The sequence below is a fragment of the Cebus imitator genome, unplaced genomic scaffold (genome assembly GCF_001604975.1).
Source record: "Cebus imitator isolate Cc_AM_T3 unplaced genomic scaffold, Cebus_imitator-1.0 Scaffold42, whole genome shotgun sequence".
NCBI classification, from domain to species: Eukaryota; Metazoa; Chordata; class Mammalia; order Primates; family Cebidae; genus Cebus; species Cebus imitator.
In genome coordinates this window covers 6,934,957-6,946,123 of record NW_016107357.1, presented here as the reverse complement: position 1 = coordinate 6,946,123, position 11,167 = coordinate 6,934,957, and the positions used below count along the sequence as shown (strand labels likewise).

At 41.8% G+C, this 11,167-nt stretch overlaps 1 protein-coding gene across 6 annotated transcripts in view; it reads left to right on the top strand.

Annotated features, from left to right (window-relative positions):
- The window catches only part of NVL (nuclear VCP like), a 95,595-nt gene extending 85,972 nt beyond the window's left edge, over positions 1 to 9,623 (top strand). For all 6 annotated transcript variants that reach the window (XR_005199803.1, XM_017526396.2, XM_017526395.2 and 3 more), the window contains 4 exons: positions 611 to 687; positions 3,596 to 3,684; positions 7,306 to 7,376; positions 9,306 to 9,623. Coding sequence is in view for 5 of the 6 variants with exons in the window: in XM_017526396.2 (XP_017381885.1) it covers positions 611 to 687; positions 3,596 to 3,684; positions 7,306 to 7,376; positions 9,306 to 9,350 (282 nt within the window). In the remaining variant the exon portion in view is untranslated. The remainder of the gene's footprint in view (positions 1 to 610; positions 688 to 3,595; positions 3,685 to 7,305; positions 7,377 to 9,305) is intronic.
- The last annotated feature ends 1,544 nt before the right edge of the window (positions 9,624 to 11,167 follow it).

Here is an 11,167-nt window from a genome sequence, read left to right as displayed (position 1 = left end):
CACTGCAACCTCTGCATCCCAAATTCAAGCGATTCTCCTGCCTCAGCCTCCTGAGTAGCTGGGATTACGGGCACGCGCCATCATGCCCAGCTAATTTTTGTATTTTTAGTAGAGACAGGGTTTTACCATGTTGATCAGGCTGGTGTCGAACTCCTGACCTCGTGATCCACCCACCTCAGCCTCCCAAAGTGCTGGGATTATAGGTGCGAGCCACTGTGCCCAGCCCAACAGCCGTTATTAAGAACCTATTATGTAGTTGAATGTGGTCTTGTCTTTATTTTTGAGACTCAGTCTCACTCTGTTGCCCAGGCTGGAGTACAGTGGCATGATCTCTGCTCACTACAACCTCTACCTCCAGGGTTCAAGAAATTATAGTGCCTCAGCCTCTGGAGTACCTCGGACTACAGGTGCACACCATAATGCCAGACTAATTTTTCTATTTGTAGTAGAGATAGGGTTTCACCATGTTGCCGAAGTTGGTCTCGAACTCCTGACCTCAGGTGAGCTGCCCACTTTGGCCTCCCAAAGAGGCGGGATTCCAGGCGTGAGCCACCGTGCCCAGCATGGTCTTTAAAGTTCTAGTGAAAAATCATTTTTCTCTCTTACTTAGAATGGTACCAAACCACCACTGGATGCAGATGTAAATTTGGAAGCAATTGCTGGTGACCTTCGCTGTGATTGCTATACGTAAGTGTTTAAAGTCAGTTCACTCTCTGGGGTTCAATTTTCTCACTATAAAATGAGGGAGAATGAGGCTAACCTCAGCAGATTGTTGGGAGGATTAAATGAATTATCCTGTGAAGCATATGAAGTGTCTGGCATCTCCCTTCTTAGAGAAGAGACTGCTCATTTGGAGGCTCTTAAGGAATTCCTGGGAACAGGGGAGTCCTTTCATATGTTGACTCTTGGTAGTTAACCTACCCTAACCAGCTTTGCTGTCCTTTACAAATTGTGCTGGTGCTTCAGCATGTAAAAGAGACTAATCTACAAGTGCCACCTTTTCCAGCCCTCAGGATGCATTTTCACAGCACACCTTTTCACCCCCACAAGCCTGTAGTAACTTCAGGAAATCTGACGTTTCTGCCTTCAGCCTTCCTATGTTTGTGGTTGTTGTAGTTGTTAGTTTTTCTTCATGTTTTGAAGTAAATTTGTTTGCTAACTTTCCCAATTTTGGGACATAGAGAGAAGAAATGAAACTCAGTTTAACTAACAGAGACAATGCCCCGTCCAGTTGTTTTTTTTTTTTTTTTTTTTTTCCAGACAGTGTTTCCCTCTTTCGTCTAGGCTGAGTGCAGTGGCATGATCATGGCTCACTATAGCCTCCACTTCCTGGGCTCAAGCAATCCTCTGACCTCAGCCTCCCGGATAGTTGGGACTACAGGTGCACACCACCATGCCCAGCCAATCTTTTTTTAATGTTTTGTAGTTATGGGGTCTTGCCATATGGGGGGGTAGGGGAGGTGGAGGCTATCAGCCAAGGCAGGCAGAACTTTAGACTTTCTGGGTCTGGACTTGCACATGGAGGCCTGGCAGTCAGGAATTTGACACCAGCCTGGCCAATATAGTGAAAGCTTGTCTCTACTAAAAATACAAAAATTAGCCAGGCGTGCTAGCGCACGTCTGTAATCCCACCTACTAGGGAGGCTGAGACAGGAGAATTGCTTGAACCCAGGAGGTGAAGGTTGCAGTGAGCCGAGATTGTGTCACTGCACTCCAGCCTGAGCAACAGGGTGAGACTCCATCAAAAAAAAAAAAAAATTAAAATTAAATAAATAAATGATCATACTACTTAGGGGACTACTACTTGAGTAGTTTACTGCTTTAAGGGTGGGAGCAGTGGCTCATACCTGTAATCCCATTGGGGGGCTGAGGCAGGCAGATTGTTTGAGGTCAGGAGTTCAAAACCAGCCTGAGCAACATAGTAAGACCCCCATCTCTAAAAACAAAAACACAGCTTTAAGTGCTCAAATCTGAAAAGATTTTCAGTGAGTAGCAAAGATGATTTTGGTGGCAGAACTTGCCCTGGGCTAAATATTTTGGATATACCAAGTAGGTTGTCTGTCTATAAAGGGGTTAGGGCTAAAGTTGAGTGGTGTACATTTTGGATCTTCATGCCACTCTGTTTGAGAGACACTACGCTACTACAGTCTTTAGCTATCTGTTTGCATTAGTTAATATTGTCTGCACCAATGTTAGATTTCAGAGTAGGGGAAGGAATGAACACCCCAGCATGTATGTGATTATTAAATAATGTTATAACCCTAACATTTAGCCAACAAAACACCAGATTCAGTTAAAAATTTAAGCTCTGTGGGTCTTTACTTTTATATAGTATGTGTCTGAGGCAGGAGAATCACTCAAACCTGGGACGTGGAGGTTCCAGTGAGCCAAGATGGCACCACTGTGCTCCAGCCTGGGTGACAGAGTAAGACTCCATCTCAAAAAAAAAAAAAAAAATGTATATAGTATGTGGATTGTCAACATTATATAATAAGTTTAATATCCAGAAATGTAGTTTGGTTTTTTTTCTGCAATCATTTGAAGCAAATTGGAAAAGTCAGAAATGAAGTTTTTTAAAAATGTTTTTTATTTTCATCTTTTCTTTCCAAGACTTGTGACATAGAAATGAGGTCTTTATCCCCAGATTCAAACTCTTTCTCAAAACATCTCTAAGAGTCCTGTTAAAGCTGTAATGTAGTAAAACACCAGTCAGCATGAGTCTTTCATTGAACTCAGAACTGTGCTGACTGAGCATATTATTACATGAAATAATTAAATAAATGAAGGACTGTTTGTATTTGTCATATTTTAAGTAACTTGTGATGTGTTCATTCAGTTTTAACTTGAATCAGGTGCATTAAAGACTTTCCAGCGTTTGTATATTTCCCTTTTGAACTTGGGTTTTTTTTGAGACAGGGTCTAACTCTGTCAGCCAGGCTCACTGCAGCCTATGCCTCCCAGGCTCAAGTATCTCAACCTCCCAAAGTGCTGGAATTACAAGCATGAGCCACTGCACCCAGCCCATAAATGACTTTTAATAAGCTTACTTTAGACATTATGTAATACATGAATATGCTTGTCAGCACTTTAGCCCTTTATGCATTGTATTGTTTCCTCCAGAATTTCCCTTTTTTTTTTTTTTTAATTGGGACAGAGTCTCATGCTGTCACCCAGGCTGGAGTGCAGTAGTGCAGTCTTGGCTCACTGCAACCTCTACCTCCTGGGCTCAAGTGATCCTCCTACCTAAGCCTCCTGAGTGCCCAGGACCACAGGCACATGCCGCCATGCTCAGCTAACTTTTTGGAGACATGGCTTATTGCTGAGACTGGTCTCAAACTCCTATTCAAGTGATCCACCCACCTCAGCCTCCCAAGGTGCTGGAATTGCAGGCGTGAGCCACTGAATCTGGCCTAGAAGTATCATACTTAAAAGCTAAAAGCTCTTTCCTATTGATGATAATCAATTTATCTCATCATTATTGGTCACTTTCTTTCCTGATTATTTCATATATGACTTATATGAAAATTGTTGTCCAGCTTTTTTCTGGGCTTTTGTGGTATCTAAGAAGAAATAAATAACTATTCTTTTATTGTAGGGGTGCAGATCTCTCTGCTTTGGTACGAGAAGCTTCTATCTGTGCCCTGAGACAGGAAATGGCAAGACAGAAGAGTGGAAATGAAAAAGGTATGATTCTCCAGAATCTCTCACTTTTAATTATGGTACTTCACCGTTGTCCTGGAAAATAACCATTTTCTAGTGTCTATTATCTATGATATTAAAGCTAATGTTTTTAAATGAGACTGTTAGAAGCTGTTCTGAAATATGTAACCTCTGTTGCTGACAATTATAATAATAGCAAAGTTATTTAGTTCCTCTCTAATAAAGAGTACTATACCTATAGGTAAATGCATCCATTCACTGTCTTCATTATGAGTTTGGGCTGCTTATCAATTCTGGAAAACCTTATTCTTTTGCTAAGGTGATATCTACTTGCCTGTTAAAATGTGGCCTCAATTGGAGTGCTTAGAAAATATACAAGAGAAGTGAAAATTAGAATAACTTTCCATATATTGAGACTTTCCTTTCAAAATACAAAATCCATTTATATTGTATTATGTGATGCTTTGGGGCCATCTCAACAGCTTTGCATCATCCTTCACATTTGACAGTGTCTTTAATTTTACTGTTTGAGTGCGTATGGGAAAAAAAAAATTGTCCGCTGGGTGTGGTGGCTCACACCTGTAATCCCAGCACTTTGGGAAGCTGTGGCAGGAGAATTGCTTGAGCCCAGGAGTTTGAGAGCAGCCTGAGCAGCAAACCAAGACCCCCATCCCTACAGAAAAATGAAAAAACTAGACTGGTGTGATGGTACATGCCAATAGTCCTGACTACTTGGGAGGGTGAGGCAGAAGGATTGCTTGAGCCCACGAGTTCGAGGCTGCAAAGAGCTATGACTGCATCACTGCACTCCAGACTGAGTGACAGGGCAAACCCTGTCTCTATTAAAAAAGAAAGAGAGGCCAGGTGTGGTGGCTCACGCTGTACTTCCCAGCACTTTGGGAGGCCAAGGTGGGTGGATCACCTGAGGTCAGGAGTTCGAGACCAGCCTAATCAACATGGCAAAACCCCATCTCTACTAAAAGTACAAAAATTAGCCAGGTGTGGTGGCATACGCCTGTAATCCCAACTACTTGGGAGGCTGAGGCAGAAGAATCTCTTGAGCTCTGGAGGAGGAGGTTGCAGTGAGCCGAGATTGTGCCACTGCATTCCAACCTGGGTGACAGAGCAAGACTCAGTCTCAAAAAACAAAAAAAAGAGAGCGATTTATTAGTGACTTGCATTCCAACCATGCCAGGTACAGAAATAGCTTTTGCTTTGCTTGGTTCCTGTGATAATTATTTGATCAGTTGCAGTTTATGGGTATCTCTGTAGTACAACAAAATACCTTTCTTCAAAAAGATTTACTCTGGGCCAGTCATCCTGTCTCACACCTGTAATCCCAGCACTTTGGGAGATCAAGATTGAGATTGCCTGAGCCCAGGAGTTCGAGACAAGCCCAGACAGCATAGGGAGACCCTGTCTCTATTAAATTTTTAATTAAAAAGATTTGCCCTGCCCTCTAATCCTGTACTTTCATCTGAAGTTTTCTGTTGATCTTCTTTCATTAAATAGACTTCTGAAAGATGTCTTTTTAAGCTTGTATTGGTTTTCCTTTTTTCCTCTATTCCCTTTTTTCTTTGGCTGCCAAAATTCTTAAAGCTAAATTTGTTTGTAGTTACAGCAGCATAGGCTCAGATTGGATTTGTCAACACATTAGAAAGCCCTTGAGCTTTTTATTGTTTAAGATTCAGTTATCTGAACTTCTGTTATTATATACTACATTAAATTCCTTTTGGAAGGAGGTGAGTTATAAATAAGAAAAATTAAAATATCTTGTAAAAAATCATATATTCTATCTGAGAGCTGAATCTGAACACTATCTTGGGGGTATGTTTGTTTACTAAAAATTAATGAGTCCCTGTACATGTATTAGAACTGCTAGTAATAATTTTGTTTTGTTTGGAGGGTATTTATTTGTTTGTTTGAGAAGGAATCTCACTCCATCATCCAGGCTGGAGTGCAGTGGCATGATCTTGGCTCACTGTGACCTCTGCCTTCTGGGTCAAGCAATTCTCCTGCCTTAGCCTTCTGAGTAGCTGGGATTTTAGGTGTGTACCTGTCCAGATTTTTTCTGGGATTTTGCAGTATCTAAGAATAAGTTATTTAGTACCTCTCTAATAAAACTAATTTTTATTTTATTTTATTTTATTTTTTCAGATGGAGTTTTGCTCTTGTTGCCCAGGCTGGAGTGCAGTGGCACAATCTTGGCTCACTGCAATCCCTACCTCCTGGGTTCAAGTGATTCTCCTGCCTCAGCCTCCCAAGTAGTTGGGATTAGAGGCCTCTGCCACCACGCCCAGCTGATTTTTTTGTAGTTTTAGTAGAGACAGAGTTTTACCATGTTGGCCAGGCTGGTCTCAAACTCCAGACCTCAAGTGATCTGGTTGTCTCGGCCTCCAAAAGTGCTAGGATTACAGATGTGAGCCACTGTGCCCAGCCTAATTTTTGTATTTTTTTAGTAGGGACAGGGTTTCGCCATGCTGGCCAGGCTGGTCTCAAACTTCTGACCTCAGGTGATCCTCCTGCCCAGCCTCCCAATATGCCAGACTTATAGGCATGAGCCACTGCGCCTGGCCTGGAGGTTGTCTTATAAACATAAATAACAAACCCTGACATCCCTGCTTTGCTACAGCTTACATTTCTACCTCTCTATCCTTTAGGGAATTTTGTTGATATCTTACTGAACCTGAAGTCACTAATGCCATTCAACTTCCATTTGATATGCTGAACAACACATTTTATTTTTAGGTGAATATACTATCCTAATATCTGTGTAGAAAGTTTAGTATTTTAAATATAAATTGTCATCACATAAGCTATCATATTTACATTCTAAACCAAGTTGTATTTAACATTTAGCTATTTTATTTATGTAATGGAATAACCTTGCAGAGAATTAAAGCCCCCTTGCTGTTTTTTGAGACGGAGTCTCGCTTTGTTGCCCAAGCTGGAGTGCAATGGTGTGATCTCGGCTTACTGCAGCCTCCGCCTCCCAGGTTCAAGCAGTTCTCCTGCCTCAGCCTCCTAAGTAGCTAGGATTACAGACACACACCACCACGCCCAGCTAATTTTTGTATTTTTAGTAAAGACAGGGTTTCACCATGTTGGTCAGGCTGGTCTCAAACTCCTGACCTCATGATCCACCCGCCTCAGCCTCCCAAAGTGCTGGGATTACAGGCATGAGCCACCATACCCTAAAGCCCCCTTCTATTCCAGTGCTGAGATATTACGTATATAAAATATTCTCTGATGTTATGGCTCCATAAGATCTCATTGTGTGTTGCATACTCTTAAATATTAATACTGTGGGATCCTACTTTCCATTCCCAGTTAAATTCATTTGAATTATCTGAATAATTCTGGTTTTTCTTCATAAACGTCACTATTAAGTTAAACAATGCAAAAGGGCCTACAAAAGGTTACCAGCTTATGAGTGGCAGGTCTCTTTGGGTGGTTTGGATTAAAATCTGATAAACAGAATATATCTGGCTAGAATACTGTTCTGAAAAAGAATATACAGCCCATCACATCACTAATCTCTTTAGTGTACCCCTTGAGAGCTTAGAAGTCTTTCAGAGGTAGTTAAGTTCTAAGTCAGTTAGCGTACCATCCTGAGATGTGTATATTTGTGCATTTGCTCCATAGGTGAACTCAAGATTAGTAATAAGCACTTTGAAGAAGCTTTCAAGAAAGTAAGATCATCTATATCAAAAAAGGTAAGAAATGCTGTTAAATGTACAGAGAAAGGAAACTAGAGTTTTAGTTGATTAAACTCCTTTACAGATTGTTTTGTATACTACTTCTACTTCCTAAAAAGAAATTACATAGTTCATTTTGATCTGAACAAGCAAAATAATAGCCTTCGTGAGAATGTTCTTGAGAGATTTTAATTTTATATGTTTCTTAGGGACTGGAGCACAGTTTTCCTAACTAGATTCTCTAACCACTATTTATTCAGAGAGAGAATGACCTCTTTTGTCTCCATAATCTCAGAATTTTTAATCATCTAATTCAAGTATTATTTGACCTCCTCTTCCCTTTTTGACAAATGCCTTTGTGTTTCTTAGAGCTAGACTGTACCCAAACTAAGCCTCAGGGACTTACCATACATTTCAGGGAAATAAAAATATCTTCACCATAGGTAGGAGAAGGGTTAAAAAAAATCACTCTGGAGCTAGGCACAGTGGCTCGTGCCTATAATCTCAGCTACTCAGGAGGCTCAGGTGGGAGAATGGCTTGAGCCCAGGATTTCAAGTTCAGCCTGGGCAACATGGTGAGACCCTGTCTCTACAAAAAATGAAAACTTAGCCAGGCATGGTGGCATGTACCTGTAGTCCCAGCTACTCAGGAGGCTGAGGCAGGAGGATTACTTGAGCCCAGGAGGTTGAGGCTACATTGAGCCATAATCACACCATTGTACTCCAGCCTGGGTTACAGAGCAAGGCCCTGTCTCAAAAACAAACAAATAAACACAGAAGAAAAAACACACTTCAAATGTTTCTTTGGGATAAATACACAGGAGTGGAATTGCTACCCAACACTTAAAATGTTAATTTGACCACAGTGAGATTCTACTACACACCTACCACAAAGACCAAAATTTAAAAGATTGACAACACTAATTGGTGGCAAGAATGTGAAACAGCTGGAACTCTCTTTTTTTTTTTTTGAGACAGAGTTTTGCTCTTGTTGCTCAGACTGGATTGCAATGGTGCAATCTCAGGTCACCACAACCTTCACCTCCCAGGTTCAAGCAATTCTCCTGCCTCAGCCTCCCAAGTAGCTGGGATTACAGGCATGCGCCACCACACCCAGCTAATTTTTTGTATTTTTAGTAGAGACAGGGTTTCATCATTTTGGTCAGGTTGGTCTCGAACTCCCGACCTTAGGTGATCTGCCCGCCTCTGCCTCCCAAGATGCTGGGATTACAGGGAATTCTTATACATTGTTGCTGAAAATGTAGATACAATCACATTGAAAAACATTCTGGCAGTTTCTTACTAACGTTAATATAGTGTAAGAAGCTTCTGCTTTCGCCTCCATTTCCATCTGGATTCAGCATAGGTTAAGAATTGTGCTTTCTTCACTAATTAGATAGAAACATAAGAATCTTTTGACCTTATTTTTTAGAAAAGCCTCAGTAGACAATTGTGAAAGTCATGGGAGTTTCCTGTGGAAAGGAACATGTATAGTATTTAGATTAGGATTTAGATGCAGGAAAGTAAAGTGTCACCTCTCTTTAACAGTGTGTTAGTCAGCAAGAGCTACTATGACAAAGTACCACAGACCGGGTGGCTTAAAAAATGGAAAATGTATTTTCTCACAGTTCTGGAGAGTGTTGGGTAGGGTTGGTTCTTCTAAGCCCGTGTCCTCACAGATGGCTGTCTTCTCCCAGCGGTGCTCTTTCCTCTGCGCATGTGAGCCCTAATCCCTTCTTTTTGTAAGGACACCAGTCATATTGGATAAGAGCCCACTTGTGTGACCTTGTTTTAATTCAGACTCCTCTGTAAAGACCCTCTCTCCAGTTATAATCACATTCTGAGGTTCTGCGGGTGAGGACTGCAGCATGTGAATTTTGGGGGGACACCATTCAGCCCATAACAAGCAGTGATGGGCTCTGTATTCTGTGTTCTCTCTCCTCTCAGGATCAAGTCATGTATGAACGTTTGCAGGAGTCCCTCAACCGGTGACGTCTCCAGCAACCAGCTCGAAGGAGCCAGCCCATCAAGCCAGCAGAGAACCCTACACGCTCTGAAGGACCTGCTTTCAGCTGGACACAGGTGCTGTCTCATGTAAGCAATTTGTTTTCAAATTAATGAGGCCAAGCTGAAGCTGAAGACTCTTCCCATCTGACCAGTCTGGTGTGAAAATGCCTTCTTCCTCTTTAAGAAAAAGGAAAAATTTTAAACTGCTGAAATAAAATAACTGTTACACTTTTCAAATAAAACTTTTACTTTGAACTATTTTGACTATACACAAAAGTTACAAAGAACTCCTCCCCCACCCCTCCTCAACCGTCTGGGAATAAGTGACCAGCTTGGTGCCCCATCATTTTACTTCACCTCATTCTACAAAAAAATTTTTTTTTTTTTTTTTTTTTTGGAGTTTCACTCATGTTACCCAGGCTGGAGTGCAATGGCACCATCTCGGCTCACCGCAACCTCCGCCTCCTGGGTTCAGGCAATTCTCCTGCCTCAGCCTCCTGAGTAGCTGGGATTACAGGCACGCGCCACCATGCCCAGCTGATTTTTTGTATTTTTAGTAGAGACGGGGTTTCACCATGTTGACCAGGATGGTCTCGATCTCTTGACCTTGTGATCCACCCGCCTCGGCCTCCCAAAGTGCTGGGATTACAGGCGTGAGCCACCGCGCCCGGCCTTCTACAAAAATTTTTAGGCTACTTTTAAGAATGTGGGCCAGGCACAGTGGCACATGCCTGTAATCCTAGCATTTTTGGGAGGCCAAAGTGGTAGGATCACTTGAGTTCAGGAGTTTGAGACCAGCCTGGACAACATAGTGAGACCCCCTTCTCTACCAAAAAAAAAAAAAAAGTTTTACAAGGCTGGGCACAGTGGCTCATGCCTGTAATCCTAGCACTTTGGGAGGCGAAGGCAGGCAGATCACCTGAGGTCGGGAGTTTGAGACCAGCCTGGCAAGCATGGTGAAACCCCGTCTCTACTAAAAATACAAAAATTAGCCAGGTGTAGTGGCAGGCGACTGTAATCCCAGCTACTTTGGAAGCTGAGTTAGGAGAATTGCTTGAAGTCAGGAGGCAGAGGTCGCAGTGAGCCAAGAGCATGCCATTACACTCCAGCCTGGGCAACAGTGAGACTCCATCTCAAAAAAAAAATTTACAAAAAGAATGTGATGAAAAAAATGTTATTAAAAGTATATCAGGGTTACAAAGATAATAAAACACAGTCCTTTGTTTGAGGAGTTCCCAGAAGGATTCAGACATCTCACCAGAGTATGACCATGCCCAGTGAAAGGGCATGAAGAAGGGGATACCTTAGGAAACCAGAAGAGGGAGAACCCAAAAAAAATGCAAATCAGTATCACATACTAAAGGTAGGTGATTAAGGATGAAGGGAAAATTTGAATATGCACAATAAGGCCTTAAATTTGAGAAGCAGATTCGACTCTGCTTGACATGCACAAATCCAGAGTAACACAGTCGGGCGTATCATAGATGTAGGTTATAAGAAAAAGCAAAAATTTTCTTGACAATTACATGTTAGGTCTAAGTATCCAATTTGCTGGTAGTTTAGCTTAACCTCAACACAAAATGTAGAACGCATAAGAGAGCAGACTGACTGTATGTTCGTTGGCTTTGCCAGTCAGGTGTGGTACAGGTTGATGGTTGTGGTACAGCAGGCAGATACTGGGCCAGCGAATGTAACAGTGGATGTTGCCAGCACTTCTCCAAATGGAAGGGAAGATCACATTTTTCAGCATGATCTGTGTACTGCACACTGCCAATTGTGATCTTTTTTTTTTTTTTTTTTTT